The sequence below is a fragment of the Prionailurus viverrinus genome, chromosome E2 (genome assembly GCF_022837055.1).
Source record: "Prionailurus viverrinus isolate Anna chromosome E2, UM_Priviv_1.0, whole genome shotgun sequence".
Classification (NCBI taxonomy): Eukaryota; Metazoa; Chordata; class Mammalia; order Carnivora; family Felidae; genus Prionailurus; species Prionailurus viverrinus.
Window position 1 is genome coordinate 56,076,335 of NC_062575.1, and position 27,586 is coordinate 56,103,920.

Consider the following 27,586-nt stretch of genomic DNA (forward strand, 5'->3'; position numbering starts at 1 on the left):
GCCTGCCCAGAATTCTTCTCAGGACGGGCCGAGAAGGTGGCGGACTTTGACACTTTGATTTCAAGGCTAGGGAAAAGCCGGGTGGGCGCAGCCAGCGTAGAAGTTCGACAGGGAGGAAGCCCGAGCCGAAGGGAACAACAGTTGGGAGGGAACCCGGCTAGCATCTTGGGAATGCTGGCTAGAGGGGGCTTTGTGGAGAAAGTGGCATTTCAGCCAGTCTAGGGTGTAGAGAACCGCTGAAAAAGCCGTTGGTCAGAGAGTAGGTAAACAGAATCATAGAGCTCTTGGTATGATTTGTGTAGGAGAAAATGTGGCTGGTGGTTGTTAGGGGTCAACAGAAGGGGCAGAGCCAATGGAGAATCGTGGCTCTCCCACGGTGGAAGGAGCCAAAGGCTGGGCAAGATTTTCCTTCCATAAAGATGGAAAATTCCTTGCATCAAAAGTGCTGACGCGGGGGGGAGGGGGGGGGCTGTGGGGGGGGGGCCCTGGGTGGCTCAGTCGGCCAAGCATCCGACTTCGGCTCAGGTCATGACCTCACGGTTCCTGAGTTCCAATCCCGCGTTGGGCTCTGTGCTAACAACTCAGAGCCTGGAGCCTGCTTCCATTCTGTGTTTCCCTCTCTCTCTGCCCCTCCTCCACTCACACTCTGTCTGTCTGTCTCTCTCTCAAAAATAAATTTTAAAAAAAAAATTGAAAACATTAAAAAAAAAGTGCTGAGGGGGCCTCTCTGGCTCAGTTGGTAGAGCATGTGACTCTTGATCTTGGGGGTAGATTGTATTTAAAACTAAAAACTTAAAAAAAAAAAAAAAACTCTAAGAAAGGGAAGTGGTTGTATTCAATATTTCAGCCCAAATGATTAAACTGAGGAGCTCCCAGTGCAAAACTCATTCCCCATAGTTACACAACCACAATCAGAGCGCCTCCCCATTAAAGGGATTAATGATTCATTCATTCACTCAGCAGATGCTTATAAAATGTGGCAAACACTGTTCTGCGTGCTGGGGATACAAACGCTATAAGTGCAGACATACCCTTTGCACATAAGTGCAAAAATACCCTTCGTGGAGCTTAACGTTCTACTGACATGCAGAATGTAAAATTGATGGTTTGAATGTACAGTTGCAAGACTGTTATGAGTCCTACCTACAATGCCTAGCAGCCAGAGCATAACCGAAGATAAATTACCAAAGATCATTATTTTTTTTTCAATTTTTTTTAAAGTTTTTTATTTATTTTTGAGACAGAGAGACAGCATGAACGGGGGAGGGGCAGAGAGAGAGGGAGACACAGAATTGGAAGCAGGCTCCAGGCTCTGAGCCATCAGCCCAGAGCCTGATGCGGGGCTTGAACTCAAGGACCGCGAGATCATGACCTGAGCCGAAGTCGGCCGCCCAACCGACTGAGCCACCCAGGCGCCCCTCATTATTTTTTTTTAAAGCCTGTATTATTAGCTTCCATGCTTTAAGGAAAAAAAAAAAAATTTAGAGAGTGAGAGAGCCGGGGGACAGGCAGAGCGAATCTTAAGCAGTCTCCATGCTCAGCACACAGCCAGGCTTGGGGCTCCATCCCACAACCCCAGGATCATGACCTGAGCCAAAATCAAGAGTTGGACCCACCGAGAGGTGCCTGGGTGGCTCAGTTGGTTAAGTGTCGGACTTCGGCTCAGGTCATGCTCTCGTGATCCATGAAGTACAGCCCCACATCAGGCTTTGCACTGACACCTCAGAGCCTGGAGCCTGCTTCAGATCATGTGTCTCCCTTTCTCTCTGCTTCTCTCAAAAATAAATAAACATTAAAAAAAAAAAAAAAGAGTTGGATGCACTGACTGAGCCAACCAGGCACTCCAAAGATGATTATTCTTGAGTCTTAAGATCTAATGGGATATGCCTTGCTAGGTTTTGGATTTGCTTGGGACTCATCACCCCCTTTCTTCTAATTTCTCTCTCTCGGAATGGGAATGTCTATCCTACCCCTGTCCCACCATTTTTTTTGGAAGTGAATCACCTCTCTAATTTTAGTTCACAGCTGGAGAGGAATTTTGCCTCAGGGTAAATTGTACCAGAAGTCTCACCTATATCTGATTTAGGTGAGACTTAGATTATATAGACTTTAGAGTTGATGCTGGAATGAGTTAGACTTTGAGGGTTGTTGGGATGGAATGTGTTTTGCATGCAAAAAGGTCATGAATTGGGGGGTGGTTAGGGGTGGAATATTATGGACTGAATGTTGGTGTCCTCTTAGATTCACGGGTAGAAACCCTAACACCCAGTGTGGCCATATTAGGGGATGGGACCTCTAATGAAGTCATTAAAGTTAAATGAGGTCAAAGGGTAGGGCTCTGATCTTAGTAGTTTGGTGTCCTTAGTACAAGAGACACCAGAGTGCTCTTTGTGCAGACAAACTGAGGAAATGCCTTGCAAGGACATGGGGAGATGGCAGCTAGAGTCCTGACCAGAAACCAAATCTGCTGGAAACTGGATTGTGAACTTCTAGCCTCAGGAACTGTAAGAAAATGAATTTCTGTTGTTTCAAACACTGTTATTTTGTTATGACAGCCAAAGCAGTCTAATACAGTGGTGAGGGGTGCCTGGATGGCTCAGTCGGCTAAGCATCTGACTTAGGCGCAGGTCATGATCTCACAGTTAATGAGTTTGAGTCCCACATTAGGTGAGCTTGAGCCCCATTTTGGGTGAGCCCCGCTTCTCTCTCTCTTCCTCTCTTTCTCTCTGCCCCTTGTGGGATTCTCTCCGCCCTTGCTCACTTGCATCCTCTCTCAATTAAAAAAAAAAAAAAAAATTAAACGAACTAACTTAATTTGCATCCCTTGGATAAACACAATGTAATTATGAAGTATTTATTTTTTTATATATATTGCTTATATAAACAGAATCCTGGGAAACATTTGTGGGATTATGGTAAAAAGGAATAAAAATTTGGATCAGGCAAACTTAACTACGGGCTGACCATGAATGGATTCTGGCTTTAATGTGTAAGCTCAGTTAGAATGCCTTTAGTTTGCTTTGTTGGTTGAATGTAACCTGACTCAAAGGTGGCCTAAAGTTTAAATGCCAGAAATTTCTTCATATTTTGTAAAGATTCTGAAAGTATATGGAGTTAGAAATGCTAATGTGTAATTATGTAAAGCCAGTTTATCCATCCCCTAAAAATATATCCTAGGGTTTAAAAAGAAAAAAAAAAAAGTGTCCCAGGAGCATCCAGAAGATAATCTCTTCAACAAAGCTGATCTGGCTGCAGAAAACTGAAGTATACTATTACAAGATTCTAGTACTACATGTGAAAAGTAGGATAACTTGAAGATACACTGTTAAGTGAATGATACATTCTGTAAACTCTAAAGGAACCACTTAAATAACAAAATTACACCTCATGAGCCAACAAAGGATATAAATAATCATAAAACATAGCTACTCCAAAAGAAGGTAGAAAAAGACAAAAAGGAGAGCAAAACCAGATAGAATAAATAACAAATTGCACATTATTTGAACATAACCACATTAATTATGAATGACCTAAATACCCCAATAAAAAGAGATTGTCAACTAGATTAAAAAACAAAACAAACAAAAACCGAGGTCTAACTATATGCTGCCTACTTTAAAAAAAAAAAATACTTATTTTTGAGAGAGAGAGAGGGAGAGAATCCCAAGCACACTCTGCACTAGAGCCCAGTGTAGGGCTCGAACTCACAAACCATGGTAACATGACCTGAACCAAAATCAAGAGTCAGATGCTTAACTGAACTACTCACTTTAAATACTGAAAACTCACTTTAAATACTGTCACAATTAGGTTAAAAGTAAACCATGTTGGGATGCCTGGCTGGCTCAGTTGGTAGAGTATGCGACTTGATTTCAGGGTTGTGATCTGTAGAGACTGCTTAAGTAAAAACTTAAAAAAAAAGTAAACCATGTTTTGTTTTTGTTTTTTTGGTGCTTATTTATTTATTTTGAGAGAAAGAGAGAGACACACACAGCATCTGAAGCAGGCTCCAGGCTCCGAGTTGTCAGCACAGAGCCTAGTGTAGGGCTTGAACCCATGAACCCCAAGATCATGACATGAGTTGAAGTCAGACACTCAACTGACTGAGCCACCCAGACCCAAAAAATAAACCATATTAAATAGAGATATGAACGATCTAAAAAGAAAGGCCCAATTCAAATTTCTAGAAATAAGACATACTCTTGATGGGATTGATGGCAGAGTAAACATTGTTTCTTTTTAGTGTTTATTTATGTTTGAGAGAAAGAGGGAGATGAGTGTGAGTGAGGGGTGGGGGCAGAGAGAGAGAGAGACACAGAATCCAAAGCAGGCTCTAGGCCCTTGAGCTGTCAGCACAGAGCCTCATGTGGGGCTTAAACCCATGGACCACAAGATCATGACCTGAGCTGAAGTTGGAAGCTTAAAGGACTTATCCACCCAGGTGTCCCTAGCAGAGTAGACATTGTGTAAGAAAAAATTAGTGAACTGAAAAGACACAGCAATACAAACTATCCAAAATGAAAAACAGGTGGGCGGGAGTCTAAAAACTAGGAGTTTACCCTATTTGTGTATGCAAAACATCAGTGAACTTTATGGCAAGGCAAAAGAAAGTACAAATTTAAGCATAATGAGGACAAAAGATTTTATTAAAAAGTGAAAAACTGTTCAGAGAACCTGAACTTAAAAAAAAAAAGGCGGCCTTATGTTCTTGGCCAAGTGGCAAAAGAGGTATTGTGAGGAATGCCTAGGGGAAACTGCTAACTGCCCTTCACTCTCTGATCAAGATAGTGAACAAACAACAGTATTCTGAGAAGGTTTATAAAATATGAAGTAAAATGTATTACATATCTTATCAACCCAAGACATTGTTGTTATTAACATGTTAATCATTCCTCTTTTTGATATAATGGAATACAGCTATAACCGTTTATACAATGTCCTTGTTCGCTCAATCTAGCGTTGATATCAGTTCTAGGTCACTTTTGATTGGTCTTTCAACACTGGTCATATTTTCCTGCCTGATAAGTTTGTCAACTTTATTATGGGATTATGGGGGAGTAGGTACAACAGGGGAGATCAGGATATTTTTGCACTCTATTTATTTAATTTATTGAGAGAGAGGAGAGTGGGGGTGGAGGGGCAGAGAGAGAGGGGCCAGAGAGAATCCAAAAGCAGGCTCTGCACTGTCAGTGCAGGGCCCAGCATGGGACTCGAACCCACAAACTGTGAGATCATGACCTGAGCCAAAACCGAGTTGGATGCTAACCGACTGAGCCACCCAGACGCCTCTCTTACAAATATTCTTGAAGCGCCCCTCTTACAAAGAATTGTTTTGGGATACATTGAGGTTACTTGAAAAGTTTGGTGCTTTCTGGCCCTGTTTTATTATTTGGTTAGTTAATTTCTTCCTGGCCCTGCTTTAAATCTGTTAAGCAAGACAAGATTGCTTATTGGATGGGATTCAGTCAACTAACCATGTGTATCAAGTGCCTACCCTGTATCACATATTCTTCTAGACATCTTGTATACAGGGGTTATCAGAAGTTCCCTACCCTCATGAAGCTTATAGTCTAACTTTTACAGTGTATAACTTACATTCAAGACCTTACATGCGCATAAAGTTGATATTGTAATATGGTTTGTATTAAAATTGGTAACGTTTATACATGACCCAAGGTCTTTATATTCCATATCAAAATCTCGAAGAAAACAAGTGAAATGTTCTCTCCAATGATTCTAGTGGTGTTTATGTCACTGATTTACAAAAAAAAAAAATCAACTGCTTAAATGCCACTCAACTATCTCGTCTGACAGACCTCTACCTTTAGTTTTTCCCTGAGACCTGACCTCATGCCCTTTTCAGATCAGTTTTTCACCAGTAGACGTGGTCTGAACTTCTTCCTGTATTGTTTATGCCAGCCCCTGTGATTACCCCTGACTACATTTAACTAATTATACATATCAGATTCCAAAAATACTTTCCAGGCTGGTTACAGGCCTTCAGTAATTCCAGCACTAGATTCACCCTACTCTTCCAGAAACCCTATGCCTACTCTAGGTCCAAATCCAAGTCTGTCTGGCTTTGTGGAGCATGAGATATCGGTCCAAGGCTGATTCTATGATCTACTTTTGTCTTCCTCGTGTTTGTAGGACTCAGAATCCCTCTGAGTTGAGAGAAAATGGGAATAGATACCAGGAAGAATGTTGGGGTGGTTCCATCAATGAAGCAAAAGTTAGGGTTAGACAGGGTACTGCCTCCAAGGGGAGGCAACTGGATAGTTATCCAAGCATTTAGAACTTCAGATTCCCAGCATTCTGAGAATTCAATAATCAGGGAAGGGACAGAGAGAGCTAGGATGGAAGTAATCCTCTTAATTTGTGTTCAAATTGCCTACCTTACTTTCTCATGTTTTCGAAAATGACTACTGAGAGCTTTGTTGGAATGTATTTTGTTATTTAATGTGTAGGTTTAAATTACTAATTGTACTTGGGCTTTTAGTTCATTTTGCAAACCTGGTTTCTCTATCTTTTCAGGTCTAGAAAATTTTAAAAATCGCTTTTATGGTGACATTGTGTAATGCTTGCTCTTATTTTTAAATTGAACTTAAACTCATCAAAGGACATTAAATTATATTCATGAGTTTAAAATATTCATTTCTTTTTGAAGGACTTCAGTTGCCTGAAATAAAATCTAAAGCCAAAGAAATGCAACAGGGTAAACATTATATGATACTGAAGAATTTTAGAATTGAAGAAAATTTTAGAAAAAGAGAAAGAGGTGCACCTGAGGTTACTTGGAAAGTTTGGTCCTTTCTGGCCCTGTTTTATTATTTACTTAATTTCTTCCTGGCCCTGTTTTAATTCTGAATGGCTCAGTTGGTTGAGCTTCCAACTCTTGATTTCAGTGGAGGTCATGATCCCAGGGTCATGCTTGAGTCTCTCTCTCCCTCTGCCCCTATCCCCAGCTCACATGCGTACACTCTCTCTCTCTCAAACAAAATTAAAAAAAAAAAAAATCCACAAACGGGAAAAGTGAATATAGTGTGATAATGTTAGCCAGTGATGTAGGGCAGAAACTATCTCCTCTAAATTATGGAATCACTAACATGGTAATTAGGAATGTGGTTCAAGGTACCCTGTCTGAAAATGTACATCAGGTGTATTACATGACATAGGTCAAATTAGAAAAGGTACATAAAGCTCTCAAATGTTCCTCATCTTCACAAACCTTTGTTTCACAAGGAACTTTAGTATTTCGTTAAAGGAATTCCACAATTAGTGGATTAACAGAGTTTTATTTCTCTGTGATTTTACCTGCTAATGCATGAGGCAGAATGTACCACTGAAATCCCAGCCATGTTCACTGCCTTTTTTTTTTTTAATGTTTATTTTTGAGAGAGAGAGAGAGAGAGAGAGAGAGACAGCTGAGCGGGGGAGGGGCAGAGAGAGAGGGAGACACAGAATCTGAAGCAGGCTCCAGGCTCTGAGCTGTCAGCGCAGAGCCCGACATGGGGCTTGAGCTCACGAACCATGAGATCATGACCTGAGCCACCTAGGTGCCCCACGTTCATTGCCTCCTGTTTCTCCTCAGTATGAACTGACGCATATTAAGGGTAGGGACTTTCCCACTATTGCCATGTCTCTACTCACTATAAGCTCCCTGATGAGCTATGTTGATCACTGATGACAGACAGAGTCGATCTTCTAAAACTAGCCTCTGCACTCATGGGTTTTGTTTGTGTATAACCATATTATCAGCAAGACATTATTGCTCAAGGCTTTTCCTAATTGAATGTACCAGTTTTTTTCTATGTGTTTTTCGTGACATAAAATAAGATGTAATTGACCACTGAAGGCACAACCACATTCGCTGCATTCATAAGGTTTCTCTCCTGTACAAATTCTCCATTATTTCCTGAGGGTGCACATCTGGCAGCTGGCTGTCCCACTAGGACTGCATTCCTATCTGCGAGGAGCCCACTGATGTTTAATGAGGTCTGAGGGATCGCGGAAGGCATCTGTGCAGTCACTGTATTAACAGGGCTTTTCCCCTGCATGAATTCACTAGTATCTAATAAGCTGTGACCCTCTGTGGAAGAATATTCAACCTTCACTGAATCTACATGTTTCTCTCTTGTGTGTATCCTCTTATGTTTAACAAGGCATGACATGTGGGAGAAAGCTTTCCCACATTCATTGCATCCATAGGGTCTCTCTCCTGTATGAGTTCTTTGATGGACAGTGAGCATTGTCTTTGTAGTGAAGGCTTTCCCACAGTCACTGCATTTATAGGGTTTCTCTCCTGTGTGAATTCTCTGATGTTTAATGAGTCCTGATTTCTGTGAACAAGATTTTCCACATTCAGTACATACGAAGGGAGTCTTTCCTGTATGAAATCGCTGATGTGCTATCAGGCACGCCTTCTGGCTGAAGGCCTTACCACATTCAATGCATCCATAGGGTTTCTCTCCAGTATGAGTTCGTTGATGTATAAGGAGATTGCCCTTCTGAATGAAACCTTTTCCACATTCACTGCATATATAAGATTTCTCTCCTGTATGAGTTTTCTGATGTAGAATGAGTTGTGATTTTCTGGCGAAACCTTTTCCACATTCACTGCACTGATGGGGCCTTTCTCCTCTTTCATTTCTCTGATGTATAATGAGTTCTGCCTTCCTGCAGAAGGCTTTGCCACATTCAGTACATCCATAAGGTTTCTCTCCTGTGTGAGTTCTCTGGTGTTCAGTCAGCTTGAACTTTCTGGAGAATGCTTTCCCACATATACCGCAGCCATGGGGTTTATTTCCTGTATGAGTCTTCTGATGTTCAGTAAGCTGAAATTTCCTGAGGAAGGCTTTCCCACACTCACAGCACTCATAGGGTTTCTCTCCTTTGTGAATTCGCTGATGTTCAGTGAGCTTGAACTTCTTGGAGAAGGTTCTCCCACATACACTACACCCATGGGGTTTTTTTCCTGTATGAATTCTCTTATGTTCTGTGAGCCGAGACTTCTTGAGGAAGGCTTTCCCACATTCAGGACATTCGTGGGCCGTCTCTATTTTGTGTATTTGCTGATGTTTAAGGAATTGTGACTTAGTGCTGGTGGGCCTTCTACTTTCATGGAATTGAATTTCAGTGTGAGTTTGCTTGTGATTAGCACTGAGAAAGGATCTCCCGTCTCCACCAGACTCAGCAGGCTCTTTGTCACAGCTTCTACTTCGGTTGATTAAGTGTGGCTTCAAAGTTTTTCCACGTAAGTGAAACCTATCATGATTTGGCCTGAAAGGAAAATGACTTTTGCTCTGATGAACAGTCTTTCCACATGTGTTCAGTTCATAACACTGTTCCATCCTCTTCGGCATTTTGAGATTTTCTAAGTGCTGAGGCAGATGATCGTCAACTCTCTCAATTTCTAGGAAAGAAGACAACGGTGAATCTTTCCATGACCATCATATGGAATAAAACTGCTTCAAAAGTACTGTGGGGTGGGCTGGCTCTTTAGTGGAAAACTTTTAGTATCAACATAAAAGAAATTCCAAGCATATCCTTGTATACATATTCCTTATCTCTTTTTTAAAAAAGTTCTTAAAATTATAGCTAAATACACATAAGGTAAAATTTGCCATTTTAATCATTTTTAAGCGTACAGTTCTGTGTCATTAAGTACAGTCACGCTGTGGTGGAGCCACCACCATCATCCATCTCTAGAACATTTCTATCTTCCCCACCTAAAAAAATTCTGTACTCATGAAATACTAACTTATCTGTTAGAAATGTTTAAAAACACAGTAATACAAATAAAACAAACCAAAAGATGACAGCTGTCAGTGTCATATAGGGTAAATTCACAACAGATCAAGAATTATCTGCTTTGTAAATAAGGCCCTGGAGACAGTAAAATACAAGGAAGTCACTAGCAGCATCAGATCACAGAGGCTGGAGGGATACCTGATTCAAAATGGTAAGAGACAAAATCCACTCATTCAATACATCCTTCTTAAGTGGCTACTACCATATACCAGGTATCATGTTAGTGTTGGAGAAATAAAAAAATACTCTTTATTTTCACTGAACTCCTACTCTAAGGATGGAAAGAGAAACAGAATAAACACGTAAGAAAAAGAAGAAAGTAGGCAATTGCAAATGTGACCCTAGTTGGAGGAAGCAAAGGGAATGAAAAGTGGAAGAAATCTGGATGTGTTTTGAAGAATGGATAAGACCCATTACTGGATTTATCTGGGGATAAGTAACAGGAGGAAATCAAAGCGTGTTCCTAAGTATGTGGCTTGAGCTAATGGGTAAGTGGGTGATGCCTTTTAATAAGATGAAGATGTTGTTCAAGTTCAAATAGGATGAGAACAAGTGCATTTTGAAGCACTTCACCTTTGAGGTAATTATTAGATATCCAAGTACAGACATGGAAAACCCAGTCAGATATATATGAAACTTGAGAGAGGTCTTTTTTTTTAATTTTTTTTTTTTTCAACGTTTATTTATTTTTGGGACAGAGAGAGACAGAGCATGAACGGGGGAGGGGCAGAGAGAGAGGGAGACACAGAATCTGAAACAGGCTCCAGGCTCTGAGCCATCAGCCCAGAGCCTGACGCGGGGCTCAAACTCCCGGACCGCGAGATCGTGACCTGGCTGAAGTCGGACGCTTAACCGACTGCGCCACCCAGGCGCCCCAAAACTTGAGAGAGGTCTTAAATGGAGATATGTGGAAATCATCAGAACGTAAATATCACTAAGGTCAGAGTGTTAAACGGGATCACATTTCAGGTCAAGACTGAAAGCAGATGAAGGCACAAGACTATGTCCTTAGTCATTTCAACATACAGAGCTTTGGGACTCTGAGAGACCGCTGAAGAGACCCAAGCATCAACCACACTGATAGAGAAATAAGCGGACCCAGTGTTAGAACAAATATCCCAGAGACAAGTCGGAATGTTGGATGCATAGAATCTGATTTCAAAAAAATTCTGGGGCGCCTGGGTGGCGCAGTCGGTTGAGCGTCCGACTTCAGCCAGGTCACGATCTCGCGGTCCGTGAGTTCGAGCCCCGCGTCAGGCTCTGGGCTGATGGCTCAGAGCCTGGAGCCTGTTTCTGATTCTGTGTCTCCCTCTCTCTCTGCCCCTCCCCGGTTCATGCTCTGTCTCTCTCTGTCCCAAAAATAAACAAATGTTGAAAAAAAAAAAATTAAAAAAAAAAAAAATTCTAACAGACTCCGGGGCCTCACCTTGTTGCTAAAACACGTCATTCTTGTTCATTATGTAGACCATCATCAAATGAACTTTCCCAAACACTAACCTTTCTTCTAGGTGTGACACATTCTCATATGTTCCCACAGAAAGAGGGACTTGATCATCCTTACAGACTTTTACAACATGCACAGTCTTCTCTACAAGCAGATCTGCTGCACCAGATGTGGGAACTGTCACCTTCTTCATCATACTGTACCTGCATGGAGATCATACTAGAGTTTCTCCCATTTCACTGTCCCTGACAGACTAATCTCTCGTCTTGCCACTAACAGCTTCTTCCTTAATTCTACACTCTTTATGTTATCGGCAAGACTTCTGGTCAACAGTAGACTATTAATAGTTAGGTTATGGGGTATCATTTAAGGGGTCCTAATGGACCACCTTCCTCCTGAATCAAGACTCTGGCAGGTTTGCCTTTAGTTTTACTTAGAACATCTGGCTACACCTTACTATTGCTACAGTGCCCACCTACAGAAATTTAGAAAACCTAATCTCTACCATGCCCTGTTTATTGCTAACATGGAAAAATCACAAAAGTAGCCTGGTGATAAACCTTTACATTAACATAATGTGCCCAGTTTACCCAATTTTCCACTCACTAGTCTCCAACAAATACCTTCTGACCTTGATCTTCATGTGGCTGGTTTTAGGCCAATCTTTTGACAGTTCCCATATGGCTGTGCATATTTCCAATTTTTTGGCATGTTTCTTCATCATCTTCTTCAAAGCCTAGCTATATCTCTTGCAACGTAAGGTACTTTGTGATACTATCATTCTCCATTCCTTCTATACCACTTTAGGTTACTTTTCTTCTAAACTTCTAAAACACAGTTGACTGTTAAACAACATGGGAGGTTAGGGGTGCCAACCCCCCCTTCCCTGTGGTTGAAAATACACATTAACTTTTGACTTACCCAAAACCTAACTATTAATAGTCTGTTGACCAGAAGCCTTGCGGATAACATAAAGACATTAACACATATTTTGTCTGTTATATGTGTTATATACTGTATTCTTATTTAAAAAAAAAAAAGTAGAGAAAAATGTGTTATTTAAAAAATCATAAATTAGGGGTGCCTGGGTGGCTCAGTTGGTTGGGTGACTGACTTCGGTTCAGGTCATGATCTCACAGTTTGTGAGTTCAAGCCTCACGTCGGGCTCTGTGCTGACGGCTCAGAGCCTGGAGCCTATTTCAGATTCTGTGTCTCCCCCTCTCTCTACCCCTCCCCTGCTCATACTCTGTGTCTGTCTCTCAATAATAAATAAATGTTAAAAAAATTTTTTTTAAAAATCATAAATTACATTTACAGAACTGTACTGGAAAAAAAAATTGTGTATAAGTGGACCTGTGCCTTTTAAACCTGTGTTGCTCAAGGGTCAACTGTAGTCCCTATGTTTATTATTTGCTTGAATTTTGTAGAGCCTTGAATTATAGCAAAAACATCTCACACAATCAAAAGCTTCATTTCTAAATATTACATGAAGATCTGTCCAATCTTTGCTTATCAAATCTTTGGTGTAGAGAAACACTTAACTTTGTTTCCCACTAATTTCAAGCTCTTTTACTGTGTGTTAGGACTGTAGTTCATCAGCTTGGGTCACAATAGCACCCTTGGGGGGCTCTGCATAAAGACATATGTGGGCCCTGAACCCTATTCTAATAAAACCCAACTCTCTGAGGAAGCAGCGTTGTTAAGATTATAATGAAAACTCCTTCAATACCAATCTGGCATTTAAGAAATCCTTGATATACAGATGGAAAAGTGTGGGTCTCTCTCCAACCTGGCTACAATAGTTATTTGATGAAGACATAAATGGATGACCAAGATGTATTTTCTTCTTGTACAAGGAGGAATGAAAAGCAAGCCCTTGACACAAGAATAGTAAAGAAGCCTCAGATACCACCAAATCATAGAGATACAGTATCTTTAGGAGTGGCTGGTTAACTGGGGCCAAAGTACAATTCAGAGAAGGAAGATAATACTATATTTTTGTTTAGCAATAAACCATCTCATGGGAAGAATTCAAAGTGAAAATATATATTTGAGTGGGAAGAACAAACAAAAGTGAAAATATATATTATTTGAGTGGGAAGAACAAAAAATGACGTACTTCTCCCTGAGTTCTTACCTTACTTGATGCATTGTCAACTCTCTAGAAAATGTTTGACTTTGTCTTTCACAAAACACTTGCTCATCATGCACTCTCTCTCTACCATGTTTGTTACACACTCATCTGTTGATCCCTGACTGTCCAAGGCTCTTGTTTTCTTTATCTGGATCCACTCCCCAGGAGATCTCATCTGGTCCAAATTTCTTTCTCTGCACCTCACCTCTCCCTGACCTTTCCAGGTACATCAAACTGCAACAGAGAGCCCCACTTAGATGCTAACAAGCACATCTAACTTACAATCTCCGTTATAGAACTCTTGACTTCCCAGCCCAAATCTCCTCCTCCCACATATCTTCTCTATCACAGTAAATGACAGAAGAGTCACTCTTCTGGTGACTCATGCTAAAAATTCTTAGCATCATCATTCATCTGTCTCCTTTTCTCACCCCATGTTGTGGGTTGAACTTGTTCCCCAAGGAGATATATTCAATTGCTAACCCCCTGGTACCTGTGAATGTGACCTTTTTTGGTAATAGTCTTTGCAGATATAAACAAGTTAAGATGAGCTCACTTTGGATTAGGGTGTGACTGGCATCTTTATAAGGAAAAGGAGATTTGGGACACAGACACAGAAAATATACACGGAAATGGCCATAGGATGACAGAAGCAAAGACTGGAAAGGTGTTCCTACAAGTCAAGGAAGGCCAAGAATTTCCAACAACCACCAAAAGCTAGAAAGAGGCAAGAAAAGATTCCTATTTCGACTCTGGAGGGAACATAGCCCGCCAACACCTTGATTTCCAACTTTTAGCATCTAGAACTAGAAGGTAAATTTCTGTTGTTTTATGCCACCTAACTTACAGTTCTCTGTTAAGCAGCCCTAGGAAACTAAGATACCTGATATCTATTTTGATGGCAAATTCAGTCTTTATATATATATATATCTCCAGAATCTTCTATTACTCACATCTCAAGCCTAGGGAAGCCCACCAATGACCAGGTCTCCTATCTGGCTTTCTGCTTCAACTTCTGCCCTATTCCAGTCTACCCATAGTCAAAGTGACACTTCCAAAATATAAATTATATCTGTCACTGCTATACTATAAACTTTGTTTCTCAATTTACTAGGAGTAAAATCAAGTCCTCAGAATGGACTACAAGGCCCTCCATGACCAACCAACCTATCAATCACCACTACTCCATTGACTTCATCTCCAGTAATTTTCCCTCTTGCTCACTCTGCAGTATCCACACAGGCTTCTTTGATGTTCCTCAGACACATTCTTGCCTCTGGCTCTGCACTTCCCATTCTCTTCATTTTTCACCCAGGAAACCTACTCCCTGTCACTCATCCTCTGCTCACAGGCGTCTTGTAGTCCACAGACATTCCTATCTGTAGAAGGGCAGACCCCATCCCTTCCACCCACTGTTCCGTGATGCCAACGGATTGGTGTTCACAGCCCTTTTCACCACTAGACATAGTTTCTATGTACTTTTCCCACTTCTTAAATTGTGATAAAATCCACAACACAAAATTTATCATCTTAACCACTCTGAGTTTACAGTTTAGTGGTATCAAATATATTCATAATGTCATGCAACCATCATCACTATCCATCTTCATAACTCTTCATCTAATAAAATTGAAACTCTGCATGTTTACTTTTGTTATATTTATGCCTCCCCCTTTCTGAGAGTAGAAACTTTAGGTCTTTGAAAGAAATAAAATTTCTGTGTCATGGATGATAATAGGGTCAACTGCAACTTACTGTCATCAATCTATGGGGAGACAAGGGAAAGCTTTAGGGACAATAATCCATTAACAAAATCTAAGTTAAATTAAGAAAGAGTAGAATTAACAAATATACAAAGGAATTACAGTAAAGCAGACAGGAGGCTTTATTTAGGCTAGGAACTGAGAAGAAGAAATTGTATCCTAATTAAAGAAGAGAAACAGTAGACACCTTAAATACCCTAGAGAGTAGAGAAGGTTCAAGGTAATCACAGCATGGCCAGGATTTAAGATGTACAGAAGTACAAGAGAATTTCAAATTAAAAAAAAAAATTTTTTTTAAATGTTTATTTAAACATTATCATTGTCTTTTTAAAAACTGAAATTCTCTTGGGGCACACCTAGGTGGCTCAGCCGGTTAAGCCTCCCACTTCGGCTCAGATCATGATCTCACAGTTCGAGGCCTGTGTCAGGCTCTGTGCTGACAGCTCAGAGCCTGGAGCCTGCTTTGGATTCTGTGTTTCCCTCTCTCTCTGCCCCTCCCCCACTGGCGCTCTGTCTCTCTCTCTCCCTCCCTCAAAAATAAAAAATAAAATAAACATAAAAAATTGTTTTAAAAAATAAAATAAAAAGACAATGAAACTGTAAAATATGTAATGTCAATTATACCTCAACAAAACCCTAGCAAATATTAAAAATAAATTTTTAATGAAAAAGATGATGGAAAAGGGTTTTCTTAGAGGGAAGATCATTCTAGTTTCTCACATAAGTGTGAACTCTAGGGAGTTGCCATGGAAAGAGGTAAGCTACAGCTGACCCTTGAACAACACAGGAGTTGGGGTACCGACCCTCTGGGGCAGTCGAAAATATACATGCAACTTTGACTCCCCCAAAACACAACTAGTAATAGCCTATTGTTGATTGAAAGCCTTACTACCAACAGCCAGTTAGCACATATTTTGTATATGTATTATATACTGTATTCTTATAATAAAGTGAGCAGAGGAAAGAAAATGTTAAGGAAATCATAGAAGAGACAGTATATTTATAGTACTATACTGTATGGAAAAGAATCCGTGCATAAGTGGAGCCAGGCAATTCAAACCCATGTTGTTCAAGAGTCAACTGTATATAGATTAGACAATATTAAAGGAGATCTCAACTTGGGAATCTCCACAAAGAACAGGAACTTAACATTTTTTAATAAAGTAAGGTTTTAAGGCCTTTGAGACAGAGCAGAGAATAAAAAGAGAACCTTTGAGTAACCCCAGAGTGGGGAAAGAGAGAAGCAGATAGATGCATAAGAAGAGACCAGGTTGGGGTGCCTGGGTGGCTCAGTCAGTTATGTGTCTGATTCCTGATTTTGGCTCACATCATGATCTCATGGTCCTGAGATCAAGCCCTGCATTGAGCTCTGCACTGGGCGTGGAGCCTGCTTGAAATTCTCTGTCTCTGTCTCTTTCTGCCCCTCCTCCATGTGTGCACTCCCTCAAAAAAAGAAGCAGCTTTAAAAAAGAGAGAGATGAGGTTACCGTGGAAGCAAAGCATCCAAGGTGGGGGGGGGTTGGATGTTTTGAAGGGAAATAAGTATTTCCCAATGGGGCAGGAAGGTGTATTAGGAGACAACAATGAATTCAAAGTTTTCTCTTAGCAAGACATGGAAGGAAGAATTTCATAAAGAGAGGTGAAAGGGACTCTGACAAGTGATGAAGTGGGAAGATGTGCAAATCTAAGCAAGAATAGTCCTAGGGTAAAAAATGTTGACATCTAAGAAAAGATAGATAGGGATTAGTTCCATGAAGAGATCAAGCAGTATGTTTTCCTCTAAATTCCTACAGCGAGAAAGAGTTCTCATCTGAGGAGAAAGATACATAGAAGTTCCAGTTCTGTAGCCCCAGACACCCTCACCACTATGATGCCTTCCTGAAATGACAAGAAAGTGATTTCCACAGCCTTCCCCTCCCCTCTCCCCCTCCCCCACTGCTGGTTTTCTCTCACCTGGATGGGTTTGACTTTGGACTTCATCTTTGAAAATCCATGGTGGTTCTTCTTGTTCCAATCAGAGAGTGAATCTGGTTGGTGAGCTTGATACCCTGTATATGGGAAATGACAGAAGACTTATTAGGCTCATCAAACTGCCCTGGGCTCTGCAATGGTATGAGGGCGATACATGTTAGGGACTGCACAATTTGCATGTCGCAAATCAAAGGCGACATCCTTTTCTCTGAGACAAGGAGAGCTTCTACCTTCACATCAGGGGCCAGGGAAGGGACTGAAAACCTACACTTCAGCACAGACACGCCACAGCCCTCAGAAGCTGACAGAGGAAAGGCCTCCGAGTGACAGGGAAGCTGTCCTCACCCAGTGACACCAGGTTCCTGTAGTTCTCCAGCATCACATTCCAGTACAGGTCCTTCTGGGCGGGGGCCAGGAGCTGCCACTCCTCCCACGTGAAGTCCACGGCCACATCCTCCAGTGTCAGCGATTCCTGTAACAAAACGGTCCTCTTTGGAAGTATTTCCCTTTTATTGAAATGGAAGGTGCGAGGTAATAGAAAATATATATATTGGGCTCTGTCCCTGGTTCCTGGCAGAGCTCCTAAAACCCCTATAATTTCCTAGGTGATAAGGGCCCTGGGAGCATCTTTTATTTTCTAATTGGTCTTTAACTCCAATTTCTCACAGCGTTCCTGAAACTGTTGTAAATTCCTAAGTGTTAAGAACAGTATGAATGTCTTTGTTCTGATGGGGCAACTGGCTGGGCTCCTGGATGCTGCTGGTCACCAGAAAGACCAAGCCATGATTAGAAGCTTGGAACTTTCAGACCAGTTAACTTTCCTTAATTCTCATATCTCTTGAGATATGATATCTATTCTCTTGAGACCGGAGAGGGGCTGGAAAACAGTTAATGATCAATCATGCCTAGGTGAGGAAGCCTCCATAAAATCCCTAAAGTACAGGGTTTGGAGAGTTTCTGGGAGGATGGTGCCTGGAGAGGGGGTAGAGGCTCCATGCCCTTTCCCACACACCTCACCCTACACATCTCTCCCGCCCAGCTATTCACCTGTGTCCTTTATTACCTTTTCTAATAAACTGGTAAGTGTGTTTCCCAAGTTCTGTGAGCCACTCTAGCAAATTCATTGAAACTGAATTTGAACTGGAGGAGGGGTCGTGGAGAACTTCCAATTTGTAGCCAAATCAGACGGAAGTTGTGAGTAACCTGGGGACCTACTGTTTTTCAATTAACATCTGAGTAGGGGACAGTCTTGTGGGAGTGAGCCCTTAACCTGGAATCTGATGCTAACTCTAGGAAGTGCCAGAATTGATTTGAATTGTAGGCCACCCAGCTGGTGTCAGAGAATTGTTTGGGGGGGGGGGGTCCCCATGCCTGGCATCAGAAGTGATGTGACTGGCAGTGATATGAGAGTTAAGGAGACACAAAGGAGGAAGGGCGAGGTTTTCCCTACTCAAAAGGAATGTGAAGGAAGTGGTTCTGCTCATTTTCACCTTGTAAGCTGTTTCTATTCTTATTTTTTTCAATTAATCACAAAAGAAGCAAAGTCATTAAAATATTCAGTCATTCTTTTATCCCACAAATCACAGATATCTGTGATATGCAGCCATTAAATCCTCTTGCTACCCTGAGATCATTTGCAATCTGTGTATTTCAGCACCTATTTGTCAGTCACTGTATGAAATGCTAGGGACATCAGGGTGACATAGTATGAGTTTATGCTCGTAAAAATGTCTTCACAGGTGTAAGCATTTGCCTAAATAGATTCACGTAGATATATGCACACACAGGCATGCACATATACACACACACACATAGATACACATAGGTAAATGCCAGAACACAGAACACACTACCAAGCATGTGTTAATGATGTACCAGAGAATTGTGGGCCAAAGAATGTATGGAGGGGAACTTTATCACTATGTGTACTATATAATGAGCCTTTTACATTGAAAATATATGGGGTGCCTGGGTGGCGCAGTCGGTTAAGCATCCGACTTCAGCCAGGTCACAATCTCGCGGTCTGTGAGTTCGAGCCCCGCGTCGGGCTCTGGGCTGATGGCTCAGAGCCTGGAGCCTGTTTCAGATTCTGTGTCTCCCTCTCTCTCTGCCCCTCCCCCGTTCATGCTCTGTCTCTCTCTGTCCCAAAAATAAAATTAAAAACGTTGAAAAAAAGAAAAAAAAAATTAAAAAAAAAAAAAAGAAAAAAAAATGTATCTGACTCTGTGGTTCTTCCTGACACCAAATACATGGTCTCTTCCAATACTAATTTTCCAAGTCTCTGATTCTCAGACACTGGGCGTCCTATAATTCAATCCTATCTGACACTATTCAGAGTCAGCATCAGACCTTAACCGGCTTAAGGGCTCACTCGGTTCTACAAGACTGCCTTCACTTCAGACACCGGTCACAAGTACCAGGTCCCCATGTTAGCTGCACTTCTATGCAACGTGGCTATAAATTTAGGGGTTCCCACAACCTTCCCCTCTCAGGTGTGATTTTGCTAGAACTCACTCAGGAAAATATTGGACTTAAAATTACAGTTTATTATGGGGGCACCTGGGTGGCTCAGTTGGTTAAGTATTCTACTTCGGCTCAGGTCACGATCTCACGGTTTGTGAGTTCCAGCCCTGAATCGGGCTCTTTACTCTCAGTGCAGAGCCTGTTTCCTGTCTCCCTGTCTCTATCTCTCTACCCCTCTCTCAAAAATAAACAAACATTAAAAAGTTAGTTTATTATAAATCATACTATGAAGAGGTACTCAGGTGAGGTCCAAAGAGGTCCTGCGTGGAGGAGCCTCTGTCCCCAAGGAGTTGGGGTGCACTGTCCTCCTAGCAGGATCTGCCCACGTGGAAGCTCTCTCTCTGAACCCTGTCAAGTTTCTTTTTTTTTTTTTTTTCAACGTTTTTTATTTTATTTTTGGGACAGAGAGAGACAGAGCATGAATGGGGGAGGGGCAGAGAGAGAGGGAGACACAGAATCTGAAACAGGCTCCAGGCTCTGAGCCATCAGCCCAGAGCCCGACGCAGGGCTCGAACTCACGGACCGCGAGATCGTGACCTGGCTGAAGTCGGACGCTTAACCGACTGCGCCACCCAGGCACCCCAAGTTTCTATGGAGGTTCCGTTACACAGGCACGACTGATTAAATCACTGGTTACTGGTGACAGAACTCCAGCTGCAGCTCTTCTCCTGTCCCGAGTTCCAGGTGGAGCTGAAAGTTCCAGCCCTCTAATCAAAGCTTGGTCTTTTGGGGGACCAGCCCTCATCCTGAAGCTATCTAGGGGCTTACCTTGAGTCACCTCATTAGCATAAACTTAGATATGCTCAAAGGGGCTTGTCATGAAAACAAAAGACACTCCTGCCACTTAGGAGAAATAATGGGATATAGGAGCTCAGCCAGGAACCAGAGACAAAGAGCAAATACATATATATTTTTTATTATGCCACAATGAGTCATTTGTGTAATTAAAGGCAGTACAAAGGTGGAAGGTGACAACTCGATTTTGAACACAGAAGGCTCTGTGTTTTCTGAGATGAGCTGAAGTTCTAAGGCAACCCTGTGTAGATCTCAACAACCCGAGCCAGCACCAGATAAGAACTTGTAACTCCCTCTGGCCAAATCTGTACTCAAACACCAGTCCAGCGACCTGTTCACAGAGGGCCTCTGAAAGGTGTGCAAACCTTCCATTTTACTGGGCACTTCCAGTTCTTTTTTTTTATTTTTTTAAAAATTTTTTTTTTCAACGTTTATTTATTTTTGGGACAGAGAGAGACAGAGCTTGAACGGGGGAGGGGCAGAGAGAGAGGGAGACACAGAATCGGAAACAGGCTCCAGGCTCCGAGCCATCCGCCCAGAGCCTGACGCGGGGCTCGAACTCCCGGACCGCGAGATCGTGACCTGGCTGAAGTCGGACGCTTAACCGACTGCGCCACCTAGGCGCCCCCAAAAATGTTTTTTTTAATGTTTATTTATTTTTGAGAGAGAGAGACAGAGCGCAAGTGGGGGAGGGGCAGAGAGAGAGGGAGACACAGAATCGGAAACAGGCTCCAGGCTCCGAGCCATCCGCCCAGAGCCTGACGCGGGGCTCGAACTCCCGGACCGCGAGATCGTGACCTGGCTGAAGTCGGACGCTTAACCGACTGCGCCACCCAGGCGCCCCTGGGCACTTCCAGTTCTACTCAAGGACAAATCCAGATGGAAGTAAGGCTGGGTATGGAAGTCATCGGGCTGTGGTCTCCTCAAAAACCAGTGTCTATTGAATTCTACTTGATCTACTCCCAAAGGGGACTCAGAATAATCAGGTAAGTAACAGACATGCTCGTACACTGATTTGAAGAAGGCTGCTGAGATCACACAGCCTACCAGGTCACCTCTGGAAAGAAACCATCAAAGAGAGTTCCTAACGCTTACGTGCCATGAAATGGTGACCTCTCCTGAGGAACTGATATGCTTTGTCCTGAGTCAAGGCATCTGATGTAACTTACCGTGATTTTCTGGCTGCAATGACTGTCAGAGATAGTAAGTAGGTACACACTGATGGTTGTACCAGCAGGATCCTGCAGATCCATACACCACAGTCCAGCACTAGTCATGCACGAACTCTAGGAACAACATGTTCCTGATCCCACTCTGCCCTAATTTTGAAGGGACATCTATTTCTCCCCAGAGCCCATTTTTCCCCATTTACACTTTTTATTTAGTTAAACTGATTTTTTCAGGCCTCCCCAAATCCATGAAAGACTCAACTTTTGAATACAACAAACCAAAAGTCACTTGGGCCTTCATCATTTTCTGCTGTTTCAGAAAATGCCCAGTAACAGGGATGTTAGTTCTTCTGGATCTGCCCTAATTTTCTGTTCAGAAATCTTGGTCTTAGGACAAGGATGTCCCATGAATGGCCGTATGCAACTCCAAGAACCCCTACTTGTCCTTTACTGGATCTCTCCTATTCCTGAGAATCCAGGACCTGTGGGGTGAAGGGCAAGTTCATTTTGGATGATCCATTCGCTCTGGGCCCAGACACTGACACTGCTGCTGTGCACCCACCTTAAGTCAAAGTCAGTATCTGTAACTTTCTCTTTACTTGGTGCCCCCAAAGGCTTTCTAACCCAGGCAAATAAAACATAACATCTGAATGTGGGGGAGGCATGCCTTTCTTCTGTGAAGCAGAAGTGGCCTGAATGAGGGGTGCCTAGATGGCTTAGTCATTTAAGTGTCTGACTCTTCATCATGGCTCAGGTCATGACCTCACAGTTTGTGAGATCAAGTCTGGCATCAGGCTGTGCAATGACAGTGCAGACCCTGCCTGGGATGCTGTCTCTCAAAATAAATAAAAAAGAAGCAGCAGCATGAATGAGAAAGGGAAAGTGGGAAAAAGGACATACAGAAGGTTAGACTCTGGACATATAATCCCTTAAAATCCACATCCCCATTTGTACTTGGTTAAATGGTCCCCCCCCCCCAAAAAAAGCTGTATCCATGTATTAACCCCATGAACCTGTGAATGAGACTTCATGTGGAAAAAGAGTCTTTGCCGATGTAATTAATGATCTTAAGAGAATCCAGGAGTATCCAGATGGACCCTACATCCAGGGAAGATGAGACCACGTGAACATGGAGGCAGAGACGAGACAAGCTGCCAGAAGCCAAGGAACACCTGGAGAATCTGTTAGAAAAAGGGAAGGAAGTGAATGGATGTTGGGCAGATGTGCTGGAAATACCCAAGACCACCCCCCAGGGTCAGTGATTAACTAGGACTGACAGACCTCAGCAAATTATTACCACAAAAGCATACAAAGCAAAATCAGCAAAGAGAAAAAGTCCAAATGGCAAAATCTGGAGGAAATCAGGTGCAAGCTCTTAAGAGTCCTGTCTCTGTGAAGTCACACAGGAAGCCTTCACCTCCCCCAGCAACAAGCTGTGATAACACACAATGTGTTAGCTTACTAGAGACATGGTGCCCACGGCTCTTACTGGGGGCTGTTCATGTAGGCACCCACTGCCTAGCACATGCCAAAATCCCAGATTCCCAGAGGAGAGCAGATGTTGAGAATAAACCATACTGCTTGAAAGAACGGTTTAAGCACAGTGAGCCATTCAATAGGGAGTGATGGGAACCCTCCCCAAAACTAAGTTCCCAGATGCCAGGCAAGGGACCTGTAAGCAACCTTGTAAGAAGGCCTTTCTAAAAAGAGCTGTGTTAACTCTTTTCTGCAACAGCAAGTAACCAACTGTGTCTGCTACAATATATTAGCAGGTTAGAAAAGTCTTACGGTCACCAAAATTGATGCTGAGAAAAACATTCCATAAAAATACAAAACCTATTTCAAACTTGAGCCCTTAGTCGGTTAGGAATTCATTACTTCCACAGCATGAAGAACAAAACAAAACACTACCTGTAATTTTTTTTTTCAACGTTTATTTATTTTTGGGACAGAGAGAGACAGAGCATGAACGGGGGAGGGGCAGAGAGAGAGGGAGACACAGAATCGGAAACTGGCTCCAGGCTCCGAGCCATCAGCCCAGAGCCTGACGTGGGGCTCGAACTCCCGGACCGCGAGATCATGACCTGGCTGAAGTCGGACGCTTAACCGACTGCGCCACCCAGGCGCCCCTGTAATTTTTTTTATTAGCACCACGTTCTAACCAGCTGAGCTAACCGGCCACCCTACCTGTAATTTTCTTAATACATACAATATACTACCATTCTCATGTTTCTAAAACTCGCACAAAAGATTATGTATTGTTTGTAGATACATACACATCTAGTAAAAGCATGAAGACGTGTGATATAAAACAAGATAGCAGTTATTATAGGAAGGAAAGAAAGACTGCACCTCCACCCCCCTCCACTGCTTCAAGTCAGTCCCAAATCCAGTTGTGACTTATCTTTCTGACCAACTGGCTATAAATCAGGTTCCCATGACCTCCTCCTCGGGTGCAATTAAATTGAGAAAGTGGCTCACAGAAGTCAAACCTTTTACTTACTAGGGTTACCAGCTTATTATAAGAGGCTGTCACTCGGGAACAGTCAGAAGAGACGCAGATGGCATGGGGAAAGGGTGTGGACCTTCCTTGCCCTTCTCCTGGTTCTCCACTCTCCCAGCTCCACACGTTCTCCAGGCCAGCAGCTCCCTGAACCGTGGCCATTTGGGGTTTTATGGAGGTTTTATGGAGGTTTTATTACATAGGCATGATTAACTCATTGGCCAGTGGTGACCGATTCCACCTACAGCTCCGGTCCCTCCCCAGAGGTTAGGGGGTGGCCTAAGAGTTTCAACCCTCCAATCACAAAGTTGGTTCCCCTGGCAACCAGCCCCCACCCACAGATGCTTAGCAAAAGTGGCCTCATTAATATAACAAAAGACACCTTAACCACTCTCACACTTGGAAAATCCCAAGGATTTTAGGAGCTCTTGCCAGGAACAGGGACGAAAACTATATATATATATACATATATATACACATATACATATACATATATATACACATATATACATATATATACACATATATATATACATATATACATATACATACATATATACGTATATATACATATATACACACACATACATATACGTACACATATATATACACATATGTCTATGTATATATATGTACGTATATATATATATACGTATATGTGTGTATATATATATATTTAGTTTATTTTGGGAGCAAGCGAACGAGAGAGACAGAGAGAGCGCTCGAGAGCAAGCTTGCAAGCAAGGGAGGGGGAGAGGGGGAAGGGGGGGAGAGAGAGAAGAAGAGAGAGAATCCCAAGCAGGCTCCACACCCAGGGCAGAGCCAATGGTGAGACCATGGCCTGAGCCAAAATCAAGAGAATAACTAAATATTTTAAATATTCAAAAGCAATCCAAATAGATGCAAGTATTTAATCATATTCTAGTCACAACATCACTCCTTCTTCTACCTGTTTATTAGTGTAGCCACTAAAACAATTTTGTCATAAGAATTTGTTTCATGGAAATGTTTAGAATATGAAATTAACTAAAAAGAGCAAATTATCCCAGTATTTCCAGAGTTTATCTGAATTGTGAAAATTAAGCAGAGGGACACCTCGGTGGCTCAGACGGTTAATGATCGACTCGGCTCAGGTTAGGGTTAGGGTTGTGTGATGGAGCCCCGAATAGGGCTCTGTGCTGAGCGTGGAGTCTACTTAAGATTCTCTCTCTCCCTCTGCCCCTCTCCCCAGCTTGTGCACTCTCTCTAAACGAAAGGGAAAGAAAAGAAAAGAGAAAAGACTTGAAATACATTTTTGATTAAAAATTATGTTTGGGAAATAGAATTTGGGAGGTTACAAATGTTGTTTTACTGGTGTCAGAATCTGAAAGCAAATATCCAAATAAACTTCCAGTGAAAACGGAAGTTTAGTTACAGTAAAGTCATTTTTAACAGAAGGCTTAGCAGTTTAGATTTGCTTAATCCTTGATCTCCCTAAAATTCTTATCTGTGGGGGCCTGAGGAGCCTTGCACACCAGTCGGTGGAGAGGAAACTGAACAGCGCTTTCATCGACAGATACCCACTCCCCTCCAGTTCTCAATCCCGGAACGCCCCTGGCACAGTGACCCGCACAGACCCCAAACTCTGACCTCACGATCTCCACAGAGCCTGAATGCCCGACCACCGCAGTCCCCCGGGCCTGGCGGCAAAGGCATCGCAACCTCAGAGCCACGGACCTCCGTGGATCCTCTCCCCTCCTTAAGCTCTTCCGCCGAGACTCGCACGCTGATCTGGGTTCCCCCCGAGTCCACTGCCACCTCCGGCGGCCACGCCTCACCTCTGCGAATTCGCCCGTTCCCGGCCGCACACCCAGCTCTGGGGGCACCGGCTACGGCGGCCGGGGCGGGGGCGCGCGAGCGTCCCCACTTCCGGCGGCACCCTGGGCGCACGCGCGCTGCAAGGCGGTCTTTCGCCCCCGCGGTCTTTCCGCCGCTCACCTGGGGGGTTCCGGTCAGATTACTGGCGCCTACGTGTGTCCCTCCCATGGGGAAGCTCGCAAACAACGCTGCGCCCGCCCGAGAAATGGTCGGAAACGAGCGGGCTGTGAGCGCGGCCGTGTTGGCGGAATGTCAGGGGTCTGTGGAGCCGGGAAGGGGGCGCGGGGGAAGGAAGGGTCCGCTCGGCTGGGATCTAAGTGGGCATCCCAGCCATTGAGGTTAGGCTTGGAAGGTGTGCTGGAGCGTCGCGATCTAAATTCCCAGCCAAGGGGCGCCTGGGTGGCGCAGTCGGTTAAGCGTCCGACTTCAGCCAGGTCACGATCTCGCGGTCCGTGAGTTCGAGCCCCGCGTCGGGCTCTGGGCTGATGGCTCAGAGCCTGGAGCCTGTTTCCGATTCTGTGTCTCCCTCTCTCTCTGCCCCTCCCCCGTTCATGCTCTGTCTCTCTCTGTCCCAAAAATAAATAAACGTTGCAAAAAAAAATAATAATAAAAAAATAAATAAATTCCCAGCCAAGGTCGCCTTTTGTTCCGGGCCTGTTTGGAAAACACCAATTGTTGAAATCTGGAAGTATGGGCTATGAAATAACGGGATGTAAAAGCAGCTGTGACGCTATCGTAGCTTCAGCAATGCGGTGCGAATGGTTTTTGAAGAAATCACGCACCAGCATTCTTGATGGCAGTGTCATCAGGTCTTAAAGCCCGCTGCTTGCAGCTAACGTTACTGGAACCTCCGAGGATTCTGGAGCGTCTGCGTGCCGTTTTGCCGCTTTGGTGCGCGGGTCCGCGTTCTCTGCGCCCGCCTTACTTCTCTGCGCTGTAGGCCAGGCTGCCCCACGTGCAGCGGCTTTGAGCCCTGACAGAGACATATCAAGTGCTGCAAACTTTTCAGACAATATACATGGGTCAACCGTGACTTTGTGAAAATCTCCGAAAGCTGTTAAAACTACCCATTCCAATAGGAGCTGCTGTGAATTTTTTTTGAAAAGATCAAAGAAATCTGAGAATTGGCTCATGCACAAATTGGGCTGCTTCCAATTTAAAATGTAGTTTCTTTGGGGCGCCTGGCCGGCTGGCTGAGGACCATGCGACTTTTGATCCCGGGTTGGGAAGATTGAGCCCCATGTTGGGTGTAGAGATTTAAATTTTTAAAAAAAGTATCTTGTGTTCATTGGCTATTGAGAGTTGTCTCCTCCGTGAATATTTGCCTATTGGTTTTTACTCTTGTCATTTTCTTACTGATTCGTGAGAGTTCTTTATATAATCTTAAGTTTTCATCCTTTTTCGGTTAAGCATTACAAAAAGATGATCTCAGTGCGCAGCTTGTTCTTACTGTTTTTGATGTATTTCAGATGGAATATCTAATTTTAATGTAGCTGAAATTTAACAATCTTTCCTGTTGTAGTTTCTACCTGTCTTTTAAAAGAAATCCTTCCCCTCATTAAGATCATAAAGAGAGTCTCTTTTTTCTTCTAAAACTTTTAGGGTTCCACAGGTCAG

General features: G+C 43.0%; 1 protein-coding gene across 1 annotated transcript; it reads right to left on the reverse strand.

The window, feature by feature from the left end:
• Positions 1–7,483: 7,483 nt before the first annotated feature.
• Positions 7,484–25,918, reverse strand: LOC125153766 (zinc finger protein 613-like). Its single transcript, XM_047837277.1, is given in 5 exon segments — positions 7,484–9,412; positions 17,105–17,167; positions 17,170–17,199; positions 17,468–17,594; positions 25,742–25,918. Coding segments are annotated over 5 exon segments (1,890 nt in total). The 5' UTR covers positions 25,808–25,918; the 3' UTR covers positions 7,484–7,808.
• Between the last annotated feature and the right edge of the window lie 1,668 nt (positions 25,919–27,586).